The following is a 20,742-nucleotide window of genomic DNA, read 5'->3' on the forward strand; positions in this document are numbered from 1 at the left end:
AGATTCGCCCCTTTGAGTATGACTTGTTTTTATAAAGAGAGATTTTGTCATCCTCTTTAATTTTAATGTCCTTCTTGTTATTATAGGTTTGCCCATCTAAAGCAAAGGGCTTCCAGCTTGTCTCTCAGCTGGCTCCAGCCTCATTTATCTTTACAAAGTAATGCTGCACAGTAAATTCAGATCAGCACATCGCTTGAAGATTCATCCCACCCTAAAGCAGGTATTTCCAGAGCCTTTTTGATAAAGACCGCAGTTAAAATTACAAAGCAATTCTCTGGGAGACTTTGGAACAGACGTGGAAATTCCTAGCACTCAAACGCAAGCCAAGGAACACTGTAATCCATTCAGCTGCTTGTTTTTTTGTGAGTTTGTTTTGGTTTTTCATACAAACCTATTTTCATGAACTGGCTTTGGCTTATTGTTCAATTCTCACCTCAAAAAGCAGTAGATTTGGGAAAAGTGTTCCTATGTTTGAGCTACTGATTTTTAAGAAAAAAAGCTCTCCAGTATTTCAAAACATCTTCATTCATGTTTGTCAGACAAAAGGCACTGGACTATAATTCAGGAGAACATTCTGGCAGCGATTATGGTAGCACCATATGCTGTCAGGTCTGTAAGGAGCCAGGTGCATTTCATAGTTGCTGGATATCTGTGTTAGGAGAACCATGAAGGAAGCTGGGGCAAGCAGCACTATATTTCCATTGTTCTGCATATCTGGAAGATCTACGAAAAAACACAGCATTTTTCATCCCAGCAATTTCCTCCTCCCATCATTACTGACACTAGCACGTGTTCAATAAAACCACGCACTTGCACAGAACTGGACGGGAGCATTGCACTCTGAACAGTAACCTAAGCCCTCGCAAGGCAGCCTCTGGCATCATTTAGATGACGAGTTAGCTGTAGCAATGCGCCAAGGGTTGTTGAGCTTTAAGTTTTATAAGATTTAACTAAACCTTTAGTTCAACAAAGCATAAAAATACATTGAAAGCTAATTATGCTAAGTGTTAAGCCAGCTTCAACAGTGATTTAGCACTTCACTGAATCAATCTCAGCACTTCACTGAATCAATCTCAGAAACTTTGGCAGTGGATGCTACAGAAATCCATGACAGATCCCTGTTTACATATTACAGGGTTGATAGCCCTCGTGGGTATGAGATTTCATGCTAAACCATTTGCATCTTCTGAATTCTCTTCAAAAGGAAATGCAGAAGGAAGCAGCAAACACTACCCTTATGATCTTCCCCCCTTGTAAGCACTGCTGTCAGAAATAATTGTCAGAAGACTGATCATTTGAAATGAACACTATAAACCTAGGAGGAGAGGGAACACCCCCTCTGATCAGGCCACAGACACTGTTGGTGAGCATTGCAATTGCAGAGGGATGGCTAGAGAACTGGAGAAGTCCATTTGGGGAGAAAGGAAGGCAGGAGGGAGGGAGGGAGGCAGGCGGGAGGGAGGGAGGGAGGCAGGCGGGAGGGAGGGAGGGAGGCAGGCGGGAGGGAGGGAGGGAGGCAGGCGGGAGGGAGGGAGGGAGGGAGGGAGGAAGGCGGGAGGGAGGGAGGGAGAAAGGAAATCCTGACACCGTGGTTGTAATGCAGCACGCTGACACTGCAATAGACAGTAAGAGAGTTGGGCCAATCCGGGGAAGTTCTCTGCAGAGGAAAGATTACTCTGGAATAAAAGTTGGCAATTGTAGCTTAATTACAGTTTGCTTGTGGGCTGGCTCTCCACAAAACACACTGTGCCCAAGCTTAGCAGCAGTGTGAGGTACCAATGGCTCAGCACGTCACAGCAAAGAAAGAACCAGCACTCAAAAGGTGGGCATGTCTGCTTCTGCAATAGCACAGCAGCCTCTCAAAGTGGTGATCAGGCTGAAGACATTCAAAGTCCTCAGATTTTTCACACATGCCTTAGGAGGTGTTGTAAGACACAGAAGTGACCAGGATCAGCTCAGAAAATGGCTACTGATTTTCAGTACTTTGATTTCTGAGTTTCACAAGAGTCTCTGTGGATCTTATTAATTGAACTGAAGTCACTGTAGTTCAGATAACATCTCTGAAATGTGGGTCTGAGGTGACGGGCACTGAGGCCAACAATATCACAAAAGGCTCAGTCAAGAATGGACCCAACTAACTGCTTTGAGGATGTATGGTCCCTCCTCCAGAAGTTACAGGAGCAGAAATGGCTTCAACCTCACTGCTCAGAAAAGCAGAGGATAGGAAAACCCTGTTCTGTCTATCGCCTTCAAGCTCATGAGGAGTCATTTAAACCTCAAATTAAAATTAGCCCTACGAACTATCCTCTTCCACTTCTCATGAAAGCATAACTTGTTGAACCGAGCCTCAGAACAACTGAGCTTTTTGAGATTTACTAATTTCCTTACAAAGCAGCGAGCCCCACTGCAGTCATCCTTCGGCTGCACAGTTGAGCATAACTTCCTAATATTCTCTTTGCTGTAACGAGGCAGTTGTGTGGTGGAACAAGACATGGGCTCATTGCCACAGCACAAACCTGCAGTGGAACTATTAAAAACCTCCATTGCAAAATCGAAGCAATGTCATGCTGGATTACGTGCAGCAGAGAACAGGAGACAACGCAGCTGTTGCTTCTAGGTCAGCAACGCTCCATCCCCTCAGTGATATCACCCCTGCTTTTAGAGTAAAGACTTGTCATTTCAGTTGAAAGCTGGCCTTTCCTTCCAGCAAGGAAACTATCAATTCACAAAGTTTTTTTCGCAGGGCAGCTGTTTCAGCTATTTAAATTGCCTTCCTCTGCTGGGCCTCAGCTGCTCATTCAGAACACCAACGCGCTTTGCCCTATTGTTCAGCTTACCTGTTGTGATCTGGAGTGCCTTGGTCTTATATTCTGGGGAGGGAAGGGGCAAAGGCTGTTGCCAGACTGGGTTTTTTCCAGTCCACCTTGGGTTACTTTACAAGAGGGACAGATGCCACCCATTGCACTCCTGCTAGATTTAGAGATGTGGTCGGAACTCAACCTTGTGCCTCGTTCCCCATTAACATAATGCTGGATCAAACTCACCTTCATGGTAACAGTGATTGTGCTATTTACGTTTGCCTTATGCAGCCAGCCTTGCTTTATCACACCACCCTTCTGGGAGCACAGGGACGAGGAATCCTGAAAAAGAGCAAAAGATCAGAAAAAGAGGAGGTCAGGTGAACTGCCTCCCATGCAAAATTCCTCTCGGACACAAGGGATACGTCCACCATGGAAAGCAATAGTTTCAGCTACAGCAATGCAGTAACATGTAGAATGTATGTGTAACATGTACAGCTATAGGTACGGTGTTATCACAACAAATTTCAGGGTTATCTCTTTCCAGGAAAGAGGCAAAACAGGCTCATTTGTGTAACCTTTAAACAAGAAAGATTACATCTATGCTGATAGAGCTGCAGGAAATTTTGCAATGACGAAATACATGTTGGTTCTTGGGCAGCATTTCAAAAACCTGGGGAAGAAAGACATTTTCAAAATGGTCTGTTTTGAAAGTTGCAAAATGCAGAACTCCAGACTTATTTTGTCATTTCCTTCTGTATAAATCCTCTCTCCACCTTAAATTTAGGCAAAACCCACCAATCTGGAATAGCTGAAATGTCACTGACTGGCTTCACATTTATCAAAACAAAAAGTTTCAAGTGACCCAACCAGGCTGTTCTTGGCATATCAGCTGGGACTTCCATCTCTGCTCCTGTCCCATGGTTCCAGAACAGGAGAACGGCCCTCCATCCATACCTAACTGTGACCTTCAACGAGGACAGAGGGAGATGAGATCCCAGACTGCTGGAAAAAAACTCACTCTGGGACTTCCAGTGACTCAGCAGCAGAGGTGGACCTGGACTGTCTGCTGATGAGCTATGAAGGGACTGGTTTACATCACCTCCTGCATCACAAATGGCAGGTTTTCACTCTCTTCTTCTCAAACTTCCAATAACTTCCAAAGTAAATTTTCTAATGCTTTATTTCCTTGGGTAAAACAACCCACGATTTCTCCTTTATAATGCTTCATCTTCTTTTCATTAAGAGATTTCTTTTACTTGAATTTCCATTACATAATCCTAATGTAAATGCTCCATCAGGAAACTGTAACAGAATCTTTTAGATGTGGCCATGCCAAAAGAGATAAACGCCAAAATATCTGCCAAAGCACCGGGAATACTCTTCCACAACTGACATCAGTAACTTCGCTTGTTTGAATATTTGGGAAGCTGACCAGAAGAAAAAAGGTCTCCATCAAATTTTGATAGTGTTACTTTTGTCCTTTAGCATTTTCCAGGGGCATACTGATAACATACTGCACAGCTCTGTCTCCAGCCCAAATTAGACACTATTAAACAGGTGACAGCTCAAGTTAACAATGTAATGCAAACAGAAAACACAGCCACAAAAAGAAGGCCAAACTTGAAAATACATTTCCATTCAGGAAAAAGCCATTGCAGTCCAGACCTGAGGTGTGCTGGGACATACACAGCAATTGTCAGAAACGTGCATGGAACAGCCCCTTCAAATCTTCACCTCTGCAAGAAAAAATCTCCTCTTTTCCTCCGTAAGTTCCTCAACAGCAGCATCTTGGTGCCATGTGGATTTTAACCAGCTGGGCTAAACTCTTCCCACCGTAAACAAAAAACTTCTTAACGTTATGGGTGCAAATTAAGCTTCATATGTCACTTAGGACAGAAAAACGCTACCCTTCCCTTTTGTAGCAAATGCAGGAAAATATGGGAAACATGGCATCTCCATTGTCCAAAACGACCATGAGGTTTGAGATGTCCCAATTGTCAGAACCCCCAGCTCACCTCATGGAAGGGCTCCAGGGCTGCAAACCTTCCCTGCAACGAGGTGAGCACAAACATGCCGACTTCCAGGGGAAACAAACGCCTCTGAACATTTGTGCAGTATATACAGGATGGGACTGACACACTGTGAATGTTGGGTGGAAGGGACTGATTAAGAATTGCAGGTTATGTGACAGAGCACAAAGCTTAAGAGGAGGACCCCAAAATCACAGTGTAGTTGAAAACCAAACTGCCCACTTTTAATTCTGGACATGAAGAATTTTACTTAGTAATTGTTTGGTTTCCTGTTTTTCTCTTCCACTGCTGCAGCATTTCAAGTGAAAAAGCCATAAGAAATATTACGGTTCATCTTCCAGATAATTGAGGAGATCCTTGGCTTCAAGAGATTATCTGGTCGTACTTTGACATAAATCACTGTCTCAGTTTTGGTCCCATCTTGTACGAAGCATCTCACCAGAAAACCATCCCTAGCAAATAAACTCTGACTTTGCCTTGTGAAATGGGCTTTTTAACAGATCTTAGATTGGAATCCATTAAAAAAAAAAATCTCCTTACCTCGTCCTTTTCAAAGTCCTCATCAATTTCAAACACATGGCTTGGAATCTTGTCTGGCCTAAAGGATTTGCTGAAATCACAACAGAGTTTCATTTTTAATGACTGGGAAATGAGGGTCTTCCAAGCCAGCAAGCGGATGCTGGATCCAGAACCAACAGCCAAAGTGCAGACTATAGAGTACAGTAGAACTGTTCTCCTGCAGAAGACAGATTTCAAGAGACCTACAGCCCCTTCCAGCTGGAGAAAGCTAACTTTTGAGTGCGTTTCATGGAAATTAAGCATAAGCAGTATGTAATTAGCAGTATGTCTGATTCTGCAGAGCTCTTCCTGACTTGCATTCATGCAATAGGGATGCAGCAGGCCAGTCTATCTTCCATCTTGCTAAAAGAGAAGCAAGATTATTCAAGATTAGACCGCAAGATCAGACTGCAAGATTATTCACAAATTTTAATATGATTTGATCAACAGTGTTGCCCCGTTGCTGCTTCACTTCTCTGTGAGATCTTCAGAACAGACCCACTTCAGCCAATTAACAGGAAAAAGCATTTAACAAGCTGCCAGCAGACCAGCAGCCTGAACAGGGGTCCAGACATGAACGGAGCATGGGGAGTGAGAGTGGAGAAGGCGCCACCGCTGAGAAAACAACAATCCAGCAGAAACACGAGATGGATACGGCTGTCTGAAAAACCCGATTAGCTTTGGGGCTGGAATCACTGGCACAGCCCGGCATTTCAGAGCACACTATTCTCCAGCATGGCCAGTGTTAATAGTGATGCTCCACCAGGTTGTAAAACAACATCTCAGTGACAGGGGGCACAGAGAGGACCTGCTCAGCATGAGAACACTGTGTCTAGCCCTCAGGGAACAACAGCCCAGGGGGACAACAAGGCTCCCGATTCAGGATGAGCAGACCCGGCCAACACTATTTATCCTGCCACATGTGCAGACCGCAGTCCGTCCTCATCCCACATGGAGGGGACTGTTTGCACGCTGGTGGGTGTGAAGCAACGACTCACGTGGGCAATAATGTCAGCATCTCCCTGACACAGCTGAGCAACATGTGTGATAACACGAACTTCTGGCTCTCCAACCTTCAGAGTGACGTATCTCTGGAGGGGAGGCTGCTGGTGGGACAGGCATCAGGAGAAAGGGCAGACTGCTGCTCCTGCAGCTGAACAAACCCCAGCCCTGTGACCATGCATTAGTATTCCAAGGGAGCGCGACACTTACCATGGCAACATCCGAAAGTCTCCCGAGTATTCCTCATACTTGTAGTTTACCACGTGCCAGTCTGAGCTGTAGGTTTTAATGCACTGAAAGGAAAACAACAGAACTCTTTGAAAGCTACACTGAGCAAAACAAAGCCATGCACAAGTCTGGAAGGCTACAGACCGCTGCATGAGCGAAGCACGAGCAGAAAGGGTCCGAACAAGCTGCTTCACTCGTTTTGTGTGGAAATATGGCAATACAGAATTTCATAAGGAACCTTTTCAGCACAGAGATAAAAATCACACAGCATCTGGCCTGCCACACAGCTACTAATTTTGTATTTGCATCACTCCAAGGCTTGAAAAAAGGAGCAGTGCCGGTGACCAGTGCTTCCCACCCAGGAAAAACTCAGCAATCTGCAGCCTCACAGACCAGGAGCTACAACACAGCATCTTGCCCAAGGCAGAAAGTGCTGCAGGATGGCGTCAGGGACTTCTGCCCTTACCTCTTTGACGAAGAGGCTCTGAGCTTTCCTTAAAGCGTCTTCTGGCACTGTAGACTGGACAGTCCTTCTCTGCCGACCAATGACTGAAATCTGCAGGGAAAAGGAGAACATGGTTTCAGTGCAAACTGGGTCTTCAGGGCTTGATGCTTGCTTTAAATAAATGGAGCAGGCCCAAATCGCCGGTGGGTCGTTTTGGTTTTATGTGTCTGTAGGGCAGCCAACATCAACATGTGGTTAACAGTGGAAATTTTCCAAGATAAGCAGGACTGGAGTCGAGAGAACCTCAAACATGAGAAACAGCCTGCACAGACTCACAGATACATCTTCGATTGGAAATATCAGCAGGTCTCGGAGGGGATCACTGTAGATCTGAACTTTGCGTTGAAGGATCACGTTCTCATAGTCCAATGGTTCAACCACTTTGGTTTTTTCCTGCAGGAAAAATAGAAGATGATAAAATTTACATATATATAATAGATAAAGTAATCAGTAACTAACATCTTGTGCTTAATTTAGTCTGACAATTTCAAACTGTGTTACCAATGGACTGCTCATTAATTCCGCAATCTGATACTCATGCGATGCAGGCAACCACCAAAGTGCACGTTCTACAGAGAGGGAAATGAGGGGTTAAGTTATTTGTGCCTGGTAAAAAGCTACGGGAAGAAACAAAGCACTGTGCTGCTCTCGTCCAAGCACAGTCTCTAATTTCTTAATGGAGCAAGAAATCCTCTCGGACAGGCCACAGCTCTAACAGCTGTGGGTTCTGTGTCTTTATGCATGAGCAGCTCATCCGCACAGCTCAGAAGAAATATGGCCTCTTGCTCTGGCTCCGCTCAGCTCGAAGCTGGTTTTGCTCAAGGAGGCTGGCAGTCGTGCTCTCTCTGGAAACGTGCCGCTGGCGAGATGAGAGCAAGCCGGCTGCTACGACCTCCAGAGCAGGAATCTCATCCGGTGGAAGGAAGAGCGGCATCCCTCTGGAAAGGCAGGAAAAGCCTCTCCATAAATCACACCTCAGCCACAGTCGAAAGCTGGAAAAATCTGGCGCAAACCTGGGTTTGCTCTGGCTTACATTTCTGGGAAGCAAGATGAACTTCTCCAAAATCCCTGGAGTTACGAGTAAAAACTATTAGGAGAACTCCATTACGTTGTCTATTGCAGTACTTTTGTCTGTGTTACAAGTCTAGAAAACAGAACTTTAAAAAAATGTGAGAAAACCACAAACTTCTAAAGTAGCCACATGTCACCTCAGCTGCCCAGTCCTGGGCTTCAGATCCCGTCAGCAAGTCAGGCACTTAGCACTGCAGTCATGGAAATTAAAACTTTACACCTAAAGCAACTTTACACCATGACTCCGTATATGAATGGTTTCAGTAGGAGGGGAAGCAAATTCGGATACATCAACTTTGCCTTGTTTGGAATTTTGACAGAAAGGCTGTTGATGCCTGGCCACACCACAGACAGCACTTATAAAACTCTTCCAGCAGCTGCCTGATGCCAGGATGGCACGTGCCTCTGCTGATGACACGTTGCACGACAGCATGTTGGGGCTCTCCACCCTCAGAAGAGGAACGTTCGATGCTTCCCCAGCGGCAGCAAACTTTACCCCCCAGCTGAGTGGTTTTGCCAGGATGAACTACTGGCGTAGCACACTCCTCGAGTTAAAAATGAGACCAGTACAAGGTCTCTCGCTGCAGACAGCAAAACCTGCAGCCTGAGAAAACGAGTCCAAAAAGAGGATCAAAAGCTCAGCACCACAGAACACCACGGAGAAAACTGCTGCACCACGAAGCGTCCAAATAGCCCAATATCACCTATGGCATGTGAGATAAGCCAAGAAATCAATATTGCTCTTCCAAAACCCATCATAGTCAAAGGGTTTCTGTCCTGTGCCTTTGGCTCCGGAGTATCTGGGATGCATTAGGGAACATTTTCAAGCCCTTTGCAGCAAACGTGAGCCAGGGCTTTGCTTTAATGACAGCTGAGCATCTCTTGCGTTGAATTGGAGCTGGTGCTGGGACTTTGGGGAGGCAGTTGTCACGCGAGGGGGTAACAGCCCAAGCAAGAGCTATTTAGGAATGGTCATATTTTAATCTTGTTTTAATATTTTCCTGAAACGTTGCAGAAAATCTTTGTATGGTGATATCTTCTAATACACCAGCATCTTTAAAAAAAAAAAAAAATCAGAGAATTGAAAAAAAATTTCTTTCCTTTTTTGCCATACTGTGGTACATGGTAAAAAGAGAATAAAAATCCAGGGTCTGTAGCAGACCTGGATGGTCCATCGGGCTGGAGCAGCGAAGGCAGCCACCTCTTGTAAGCTGCCTCTGGCTTCTCTCACCCAAAGGAGAGAGAAGAGAGTGGGGAATGGCCCCACTGAGCGGAGGTCATTCCTCTGCCACAGGTGCACAACTGGTGAGCTTTTAATATGTTCAGAAAGCAAAATCAAGATGAAAGTTTTTCCCCACAGCACTTCAGAAACACAAGGCAGGTACCTTTCACGCCGTTTCCCAGGACTGCATTCCAGCAGCAGAACGACATCCCAGCATCTCTCTGATGGAGAACAGCACAGAGCCTATGTATAATTAAGACCCATTCTACCAATGTAAATGACACCTGGCTCCATGCAAGCCTCTGGGCACAGCGATTTCTGAAAATCCTTTCACCAAGCACCCGCTCTGCCGTGTTTCTGGCTGTCCACAAAGAAGCTCTTACTCTTGACTGGGGAAAATATACCTCCTGCTCCAGACAGTTTTGCATTGAAAATGTCTCTTTTCCATGCTGCAGGAATCCAGCATGGACTAACTCAGATATCTGAAACAGTTCCCTCTTAATCACTTTCTGGAAACTATGCTTCCCTTCTTGCACAGTCCAGAAAGAAACCTCGCAAGCCTCGGTGCCATGTCAGCACCAGCAGAAGCACTGCAGACATCGCGGGAGAAGCCCACCAGATCACCAGTGGGAAAGACAAAGCTCACTCAGCAGAGAGCCCATGCCAGGTGCCAGAGCATCCAGGAGCTGCTGTCTGGCTCCCTGGCCATGGGAGATTTGGGGTATGGGGTGGTGAATGCTGCCAGCCCCACTGCATGTGGAGCATCTCTTGCTCCTGCATCCAGGACCTCAGATGGGGAAATTGCATAAAAAAGAAAGAGACCATCTGAAAAACAGAGGTCTCTCAAACCCAACAGGTTCCCATTTTCTCTCAGTCTCACGCTCTTTAAATGCTTAATCAAATTTGGTTAACCATCTGAAACATCCATCTTATTTCACCATAACTGTGCACTACTGAAAATTTGGCAAGCCTTACAAATTAGTGTGAATTAACAGGACATTCACGAGGTGCTCTCCCATTTGCAGGTCTGGGGCCAGATGTCCCCAAAGCTTGGCCACCTCATAGGACCAGGTATGGCCCTACAGATCAGGAGCACGCCAGCGGGAGGGTGGCCGCCGCTCTCTGCTGACCTGTCTAATTTATTTTTCTCACTGCTAATCACCGCGGCAATCCCAGCAAAACTCAGCAGTGTAAGCTCGTCAAAGCAGTGTCAGGAGCCCGAGCGTTCTTTACACCAACTCCCCGTCTCACCTCACCCTGGCAGCAGCTGTAATGGTAAATTAGATTCTCTCTAAGAGCCTTTCACATCACTATGGCATTAAATAGTGGCTTTGAGTATGCAGAACTCAGGCCTTCCAATTACATGGTATTTTTAGTGCTGTTTTATCTTGCAACATAGTCCTGAAGCTGAGACTGTGTTTCTAAAGTCGTTCTTCTAAAAAGTTCGGGTTGATAACATTTCTTTTCTAGCTTTGACACCTCTGATGACCAGCAAGACAAAGCCCTGGCAGTGACCCTTGTGAGATTCGATGATAATTAAATGGTAAGGACTGAAAAGGACCCCACATCTTTGCAGGAGAGGCTTCAAAACCCATACAACACTGCCCACCACGGATAAGAAAAAGCTTCTTAAAGTAACTCACTACAGCCCTTCCACTCTTGTGGATCCAGTGATATTGGACAGAACGTGCTGTGCAGACTGGTGCTCTGATCTGAATCCCGGGACACATGGCCAACAACCCAGGGAGCTCCAGGAGGGATGTGCACTGGCAGAGCTGTCATCCAGATGGGCTTTGCAGCACCCACAGATGGGCATTTCTCCTCCAGAGCTGTCAGAAATGCAGTCCCTAGAGCTGTCCGTCCCCGAGCTGTGTGCCCCCCGGTTCCAGCATGCAGCATCCCTCCGTCACCTGCAGCACGGCATCCTGGCGCAACGCAGCCAGGCTGTCACAGGAGGAGAGAAAGCACGGCAAGTCTCTAAAGCTAAGCCTAAAGATGCAGGTCAGACCGTTTGCAAGCAAAGCAGCTGCTCACGAAAGGCCATGGCCCGTCCTCTGCCTCCCCTTGAGGAAACACAGCCGCCTCCATCCATCCCGTACCACGCTGGCTGCCCGGCGTGGCCAGGCGTGCTTGTGCCCCTGCAAACACACCTGCAGAGTAAGGAGGGAGCCATCACAAATATTTTTGGCCCTTTGGCCCACCCTAGTGCTCAGTGTCCCAACAGGGCTGGGAGGTAAAGCCTTAAGCCCTGAAAATGAGATTTCAAAGCCTTGGTTTTTCTGCCGAGTGTGGTTAGAGCACACGGCTCCCGGCACGCAGGGCTCGGCCCCGCACTGCCCCGTAGCAGATGGCACCCACCAAAGCCATCATGAAAACAGAGGAAAAACTATCACACTAAAGCAATTAGAGTCTTACAAACCACAAATGCCTCCACAGGGAAAGTCAATATCCAAGTACAAAGAAATGCTGCCAGTCCAGGAACAAAACCAACCCATTTCTACGGGAAAAAACACATGGTGCTGCCAAAATCATCCTGTTCTGTGGCATACACACAGCTGCTCTTCACCCAGGGCAGACAAGCAGGTGCATTGTGATGCTCCTCCGGTTCCTCCCACCTCTTGTGCAACAGCAGCACGAGCAGGTTGGGGTGAGCTGCCTCCTCCTGCACCCTCAGCACCCCTGGCAGCAGCTCCCAGCCCAAAGCACCGCAGCCCACCACACCAGGATCAAACACAAGACCCATGGGAAAGAGCTTACAGTGGAAAAACATAAAAAACCACAATTTAAATCAAGAGGTAATAGGAAAGCAGTGTACCCTCCTAGTTAAGTCCACTCATCTCTCTTTAAAAAAACCTGTTTCAAGCCCCACACACCAGCCTGTTCCCAAAAACACACGCTGGTCTTTCCACCCCTCTGCTTCTGCCCCGAGACTGCGGCTCTGCTGAGCACGGGGCCACACGGAGCACGAGGAACAGGGTGGTCTGCCGTGCTCGAGCCCCCATCCAGGCTGGGTCATGAGGCTCCATTTGGACCACAGCGCAGGCAAAACAACAGCCAGTCTATGAGAGCACTGCCTCTCCCCCAGCACGCAAGCTGGCTGGCAGCTCAACGGCAAATGCAGTGAAACTGCTTCCCCAGAAACACGGCCACCAACACCAACGCAGGGCTCTGCCTTTGGCCAAGTGTAAGCACAAAGAGCCTGGCACAGGGAAAACCCCAAGTAAAGGTCCTCGTCCTCAGTGCCCCGCTTGTCCTGCCACCCTCTGCCAGTCCCAGCACAAACCCCCACCGGATAGAGACCACCAGGGAGGGTTTGGAGGAAAGGTTTAGTGAGGGAGTTACCCATTTACCAAGAGGGGGGAATCTTAAGAAGTCAGATTAAATTGTCTCTTTTCTGTACCCCTTTGAAAAGCTTAAAAAATTCCTTATACTTGCTTTATAAACAAATGTTCACAGTGACAGCTGAAGATATTCACGTTGGGAAGTACAGGAAAGGACATTTCCATTTTAAACTTTTATTGCCTGAAAAAGAGTAGCCACCTGGCTTCTAGAGTTCTGCATTTGTACACCATACAAACGCGCCAATGTTTTTATTATGTTAGTGATGTTTTTCTGAGATCCTTTTCTCCCAGAATTACAACAGGTATAATCGAAGCGATGTGAATGTACAGAAAGTGGAAGAAAAATGTTTCATTCAAGGATTTTTTTAAAACAGCAGCCAAAGGAAAACCATCAGAAAGCCTTTGTATTTTCAGTCCTTTCAGGCTGGCTGTCATTTAAAACAAACAATAACCAGAGAAGAAAACAATTTGAGGGCAAATCCAGCTGCTTTGCCTCCACTTTAACCAATTTGCTCAGCCTTTTGCGTTAACACCAGCCTCGTGGCATTTTCCATCGCGCAGCGAAGCCGAGCCCGGAGCAACCCCCAGCCCAGTGCAAGAGTCGCTCCATGCTCCTTTTTCACTTCTCGTGGCACTAAGGTACACCCACACCCCAACACACACCCCACTCCCTCCCTGCCCGGCACAGCCAGCCCTGCAACGCTTCCTCCACACCTTCCGCTGAAAAACTCGCGGGTTCGGCAGCACTAAAGAAAGAAGAGCAAATAGCGCGGACCACGTGTACGTTTAGATCTATTGCTTCAGACTGTACAACTGTTCCCCAAAATTTAGTGAGCATTTTACAGCCTATTTACTGCCTCATCTGTTGCAAACCTGTAATGAACTTGTGCGGAAAGCCTGGCAAAGCCCAAATTTTAAAGCAAATCCCAAAGGACCAAAGACCAAATCCAGCAAATCCCAAAATCCCAAAGGACCCAGAAACACACTGAAAACGGGAGACAAATTCAATCTGCAGAACTGATTGAAAGCTGAAGGCGGGGGGAGAAAGAAGCATACAACTACCCTTTGGACGTCATGGTCACACCACTGTGGAGAGAGGCAACAGCCCAGGGCAGAGACAGAGCACTTCCCACCAGAACGCGCAATCAGGAAATGCAGAGGTACCTCGCAGACAGCAAAGAGAACTCCACCTTTTTTATTTTGCTCATGAAACCTGACAGTACACAGAAGAATCTAAATGGGAACTGAAAAAACTCACTTGGCAAACTATATGGGCACATGGAACTGAGGAATTTCCATCCAAAGAAAAGATTTTCCAAAGCCAGAGATTCAAAGATCTCAGGTCAGGGAGGACTCTCTCGAATTGTGTGGGTTTTAAGAGTTTTTTGTTTTGTTTTTTAAACAGCACATTTCTGACCCTTCACATTTTCTGCCCCCAGTTTCTGTGCAGTTCTGATCCTATTTACATGCTCCAACTCAGGACTGCAGGATGGCTGCAGAGCTTCATTTTAAAAAGCTGAGATTCACACGTAATTCATCATTCCAGGAACTTGGGCATAAGAAAGGACAATGAAAAGTGGGAAACCCTGAGCTTGGCTACCCAGCTCCTGGAACCACCATAACCCTGTGCAAAGCCGGAATAAAGTCTCTGTCCCCCAAGGTTTTGCATTCAAAAGCACAGAAGAGAGGGCAGAGGTGGATCAGAAATGAGGGAGGAAGGGCAAACGGGGAGATAGTGTGAGTCAGCACACATGGCAGCCATCACAACACGACGCAGCCTTGCTGCTGCCAAGAGGTTTGCGGACTTCTCAGCAAAGCCACATTTGGGGAGGAAACCAGAAGGGAGGCAATGAAGCAGCTCTCTCCAGGTGATGGGGACCTTGTGCCCATGAACCTGCTGCAAACCCAGCGCTCAGCTGGATACAACAGCAGGACCCAGGGCAAGATGAACAGAAATGGGCTGTGGTAAAACCACAAGGATGAAAAATAGTCAATAAAGCTGGGTATAAGCAGGCCAAAGCTATTTTTACACTGGCCAGAGAGAAGGAAGTTTAAAAACACAAGAGGAATGCCCAGAGAGGAATCCCAGCTGTGCTGAAGGCACAAAAGCACTGAGCTTGAGATCATGGGGGAAACGTCTGCACCTGGGACAGAGGAGAGAGATGGGCTGGAGGATGGACAAACACACTGAGTGTTTTGAGAAATGCTGAGAGGAAAACCTCCTGAGAAGAAGGAGAAGGAGGAGGGGAAGCAAGGAGAGGGAAGGGTGTCAGGAGCTGGTCCAAGGTGGTGCAGGGGTGGTGGGATAGGGGATGCGGGTTTTGCTCAGCTGGGGACGGGGCTGTGCTGGAGGCAGGTGAGACAGGCAGGAAGAGATGAAGGGTGAGGTGAGGAAAAGGGGCCTGACAGGGACAGACTGGGTGCCAATGTGGCTCAGAGCAATGCTCTGCACAGCCCTCCTGTGGGCAGCAAGCGACGGACCTCCGAGACAACAACATTCCCGACAGCCCCCACCGTGCCTGTGCCATGGGCACTGCCTGCTGCAGGACAACCTGTCCTGCACCTGCTCCCTGCTCACCCAAATCCTGCATCCCAGAGCGCAGGTGGCAGCGCTACCTTGCACAGATGCTCACGGCACATGGATGCTCTGTAGCTCAGAGCAGAAGGAAGAAAGTAGGATACAGGTCTGTGCGGGTCAGATCAACACATGGGAGCAGATCTATGGCACGCCAGCCCTCCGAGGGCTCTCCTCTCCCAGCACCAAACAGATCCTGCCTCAGGCAGCATGGGCTCCCCAAGTTGTTAGGTGATGCCATCAAGCACCTCCTTCTTCCCCTGCAGTGCTCATGCTATACCCTGGAAGGAAATGTTTCCCCTGCTGCAGTCCAGGCAAGCAGACTCTCCCTTCTCCAGTCCCCAAGACCCCCACAACAAGCTGCACGACTCACTTTGTATCTTTTACACCCAAAAGTGGGTACAAGGGGCAAAGGGAGCCCAGAGGCTGGACAAAAGGAGACACAGCTGCAAGTGCATCATTTCCAGGGGGCTCATTAGACAGGGGCCTGGGTGAAAGCGCCACGCTCCCACCTCCACACAGGAGTGACCTGCCAGTCTGTGCCACACTCCAGCTCCGAAATACAGTGCAGACAGCACAAGGCAGCTGTACCCCTCTCTCCTCCTGCTCTGCATTAAATGGAGATGGCTGCATCTAACAGGAGCTCTCAGAGAAATAAAAAGCCATGTGGTGGGGAAGGGGAGGATGGGTGCACAGTCCTGGCACCGTGCAAGAAAACACTTGCAGTGAAAATTACTCATGCTTTCTATCCAAAAGTGCAGAGCAAAAGCCTGTCCCCTCTCCTGCGCTTCCCTCCACCCCAGCCAAGTCCTGTGCAAGAGCGTCTCACCGACCCACACCTCCCTCCTCCTGCCTCGACGGCCCAGGGTGGGAGTGGAACCTCATAAGAGCACTATGAAGGGCTGACTGAGCTCTGGGTGTTGCATAACTTGGATGTCTCCTTTTTAGACGTAATGCCCAATTCTCTAGTGACAAAGCAAGTGTTTGCAGTCATCAGTGCTGTCTTCTAGAGTGGTGTAGCATCAGTGTGAGACACCAGCTTGGAGAGGGCTTGAAGAAAGCCAAAAAGTTGATGTCAGTGTAGATATAGAAACATTTACCTTCCATTACTGCTTAGGCATGGCAAATAAAACTAAGTCAGGCTTGAAACATTTTCAAACTGCCTTAGAAATTACAGGAAGTGAGGACAATCAGTGTATGGCCCTGCATTTCCCTCCCACCTATTTAGGAGAAGTGGACTCCACGCTTCGCAGCCTTTAGCAGACCACAGTTTGAAACGCAGGCCAGGAGTGCTGTTTCTTCCTGAAAGCTTGAGATTCCTGTGTAGTCACTGAAGCAAAGGAAACAGCCGTCAGAAAGAAGCTGCGTTGCAACGAAGCAGTGAGAGCTCAGAGCCAACCCGTGGGCAGCACAGCTGCTGCTCCAGTCCACGTGTGCTTCACCTTCACACGTCGCCTCTGAAGATGACGCCCTGAACGAGAGCAGAGTCAACAGGAAAAGCACCAGCGGAGGCGAGCAGTGGCTGCGGGCGTGGGCCACCTCTGGCATAAGCACACACTCGAGGTGATCCAGCACTGCTCCCGCACAGGGCGGGTGATTAGGGCAAGCATCTGAGGTTGCTTTCAGCACCCGTGTCCCCTGACCTTCCTCAGCATCACCAAGTGCTTCTTCTGTGAGAGACACCAGTGACAGCTCAGGACTGACCACCACAGTGTCCCCAGTCCCAACACCCGAAGTTCCACATGTCCCTGCCCGCACAGGTACATCCTGGCTCAAATCCAGCCCTTCTGCACAAGGCGCAGAGGGAGGGATCAGCGCCGCCTCTACGTCAGCGGAGCTGCGCCTGCATCCAGCTGAGCATCATCTGCCGCAGAGCATGAGAGAGATGAAAACACAGCACAGCTTTGATTTTCTCCCCTGAAAATGATAGCATTAATAGAAATTGGCAAAAGGGTACTGGTTTCTATGGGACGGCTGAATTTCTGCCAGATATGACTTCTCAAAACATTCAGTAAAGCACAGGCATGCTAAAAAAGGAAAATAGTAACTACAACGGCAATAATACATGTTATTTATATAAGTTCTTAACTGGAGCATCCCAAAGCGCTTTTCAGATGTCACTGGTATTTCATCATTTATTTATGTAGTATCAGTTTTATATTTAGCATTCAGTTCCAGAATAGCCAGCTTCAGAACATCTTAAACCAATTAATTGCACACAAGCAGAACCCCTCCCTTTCCTGCCTGCTCTTAAAAACTCTTGTTTTTCACTCAAGAAACCACTTGCGTGTGGGGCCGAGCCAACTGCGCAGCCCCTCCCCAAAGGCGAGCAGCGAAACGCTCCTCGGCTTCGCCGGGGCATGACCGGAGGAACCAGGCAATGGGGAAGCGACTTGCTTGAGCCCATACAGCAACCCCAGGTAAAAACGGGGCAGGAAGTCTCCAGATGGTTTTGGGTTGTCTCAGCAATACAGCAACCACCCCCGGAGTGAAGGCAAAGCCCGGAGATGTCAGCGGTGGCGTAACCAGCTCAGGAAGTTGCGTGTCTCAGCCCCCATCTATGCTCCGTCTTCGGGCTGCAGGCAGCGGCCGGAGGTGCAGAGAGCTGCAGCGGCTGCAAAGTTCAACTCTTTTCTCCCCAGCAAAGAGAGGGCCCACGGACAGGCTCCACAACGGGCGGGTTCTCTGATGGACCAGCTCCACAACGGATTGGCTCCACAACGGACCGGCTCCATAACGCTTCAGTCCACCCGCAGTCAAAATGCGATTGTTGGTAGAAGCATCTCAAAGTTTCTCCTGGGTGAAGACACCCATACAAGCTCCAGCATCACACCAAAGGACAAGGGAGCACTCAGGGCTCCCCAGGCACAGAGGAAAAGGCTGAACTGTGAGGGAAACCTGTCCGAGTCGAATGCAACTTTCCCGGATTCTCAAACTGCCACAGAAAGAGGCTGTCTGTTGGTAGCTGGGTTTGTCTCCCTGAAAACCAGCTTTCTGGGCGTTTAGTCCATCCCAGCCAGTACCATCACCACCCTCCAAGAGATGGAGGCTTCTTTCTCCTCTCCTGACCATGCCTTTCCTACCCACCCCTATCACAAACTGCTAAGCCTCCCGTCTCCCTGTGCCCCTCCACCTCTTTTCAGCTGGCAGAGCGCTTCCCTCATGCCCCGCTCCAGCTGACCTCGTGTCCCCAAGGGCCGAGCCACAGAGCCGCGGGCTTGGCAGGCTGGCAGAGCCCTGGTAGGCGTGGTGCCAGCTGCCACCCCAAGCCGTGGCCTCCTCCAGACCTGCCGGGAGAGGTGCCCGGCTCCGCGCAGACACTGCAGTGCAGCTCCGACCCTCATCCCAGGCTCCTGACCGCTGCCAAAATACGGTTCCGTATACGGCTGTTAGAGCAATGTATGGCACTTCAACGTGACCAGGTCCTAACACTGCACGGGAGAGATGTCATCTTTCTGGCTGCACCCGTGTAGTGTCCCTGCTCTGGGGATGAAGGGAAGGGGCTGCGGTGGGGATGTCACCCAGCACAGAGCCAGGAGCAGGATGATGGAGCGGGGAGCGCTCTGGATCGGAACAGGCAGGGTCTCCTTCCAGCCGCTCCCCAGGGACAGCCCTGTGGCAGGAGATATTAATAGGGGAGAGAAAAAATTACATTTCAGCAAGAAAGGAGAGAGGGGTGAGAACGGGGTCAGGAAGGAGCAGACCTGATCCCATTAGAGAAGCAGTGGGAGGCAGGGAAAAGCTGCAAAGATAAGTCAGGGCTGTGCTGGAGGAAAGAGGAGCCAGCAAGTGAGAGCTTTGATTTGTACTTTTTAAGAGAATGAAAGGGATGGAGGGAGATGATGGCAGGGAAATATACTCCAGCATTTCTGAGATGACAGCAATGCCCATAAAAGCATATGAAACTTCCCTTTCCTTCCTTGGACAGAACAGGAGTGAGGAGGCCAATTAAGCAGGGAAGCTTAAGCACATGAGTGCCCTGAGCCTGGCTGCTGCTCAGCTGCTGTGTGTGACTGTGGCTTGCATTCTCAGGCCACAGAAATGTCAAAAGCTTTGTGTAATTTTGCATCATTAGAGATAATAAATCAGTGTGCAAAGGGCTAAGTGAAATGCTGTAAGAGCCCACAAGCTGCATATATGAAAGGATGCTACAACATGCACTACAGCAGGTAGTCCGGGTTCAAATGCTCCTGGTCCTTGGCAGGGGGAGTCTCTGCAAATATCTCCAGATATCAGAAAAGGCTGAAACAGAGCCCGAGAGCCATCCCCTCACTGGATTTTGAGTGCACCAAATCCCCAACCGCATTGCTGGCATTAGCTGCAGGCACCACCAGCAACCATCTGTTCCAGGCGTTTCACTGCATTGACGGTGGCAGATCGGGGCAGATGCTGTCAATGCAGGGACACCTGCATTTTCACAACACTGTCCCTGGCACAGAACAAACCACGCTCAACCTTGCCGAGCAAGTGCTAAAAACCCCATTCACACCACCAGCAGAATGCAATATGAGGTGTGTGTAAGGGCTGGATGCTTTGCTCGCTTCCTAGAGCCTTCCTACAATGGGAAGGAGGACACGTATATCTAAACGATGCCTTGGGAAGGATAAGATTTAGTGCCCATCAAAAGCTTGCTGTAGCCTCCAAAAACCTCAAGAAATGGATGCACTGACTACGGCTCATCCTATAGTACCTGTTCCTCAGTGCACGGGCATGTGTGGAGGAGCAAGGTATTGCTTCATCTCTTCCGCACTGGGTACTGGTGGGCGACATGCCGGAGATTTGCTAAGTGGTCCCAGACAGCTGCATAGTGTACTTGGGGCCGTGCTCCTCTCCCTAAAACAGGGCCCTTCATCCACAGCACAACCCGTGTGCGCTCAAGCAGGAGCAAACCCGGCCGCTTCCATGGCACGCGCTGCCCAGGGCCATGCCACGGCACCCAGCCAGCGCTGAGCTAAATTCAGCCCCTTACAGAACCGAGCCCCAGTTCAGGAAAGCATGTGATTCATTTCAAGAACGTGTTTAAGTGTTTTCTTGAATAAGCCCCTGTGAGCAATAATCTCTCCATAAGCACTTCCACAGAAGTCACCCGAGTGAGCTGCGGTGGCCGACTCCGGAGGCACCCTTCCGCAGCGGGCAACACCCGCCCCAGCTGAACCGGCAGCAAAACTCCCACCCCCTTATGCAAGGGCAGAATTTCCACCCATGTCTCATCCACATCTCTCTTTCTACGTAAGCAGTGTGCCCAGGTGGCCAAAAAGGCCAATGGGATACTGGCGTGTATCAAGAATAGTGTAACCAGCAGGAGCAGGGAAGTGATCCTGCCCCTGTACTCGGCACTGGTGAGGCCACACCTGGAATATTGTGTCCAGTTTTGGGCCCCTCGCTTTAAGAGAGATATTGAGCTCCTGG

The 20,742-nt window shown here is 48.8% G+C and overlaps 1 protein-coding gene across 1 annotated transcript in view; it reads right to left on the reverse strand.

Moving 5' to 3' along the window:
* The window catches only part of DOCK11 (dedicator of cytokinesis 11), an 84,153-nt gene that overhangs the window by 57,293 nt on the left and 6,118 nt on the right, over window positions 1-20,742 (reverse strand). The window contains 5 exon segments of the mRNA XM_086619890.1: window positions 3,045-3,140; window positions 5,372-5,441; window positions 6,602-6,684; window positions 7,086-7,175; window positions 7,401-7,517. Of these exon segments, the coding sequence (XP_086476016.1) occupies window positions 3,045-3,140; window positions 5,372-5,441; window positions 6,602-6,684; window positions 7,086-7,175; window positions 7,401-7,517 (456 nt within the window).

The sequence above is a fragment of the Tauraco erythrolophus genome, chromosome 13, assembly GCF_009769465.1.
Source record: "Tauraco erythrolophus isolate bTauEry1 chromosome 13, bTauEry1.pri, whole genome shotgun sequence".
In the NCBI taxonomy this organism is placed as follows: Eukaryota; Metazoa; Chordata; class Aves; order Musophagiformes; family Musophagidae; genus Tauraco; species Tauraco erythrolophus.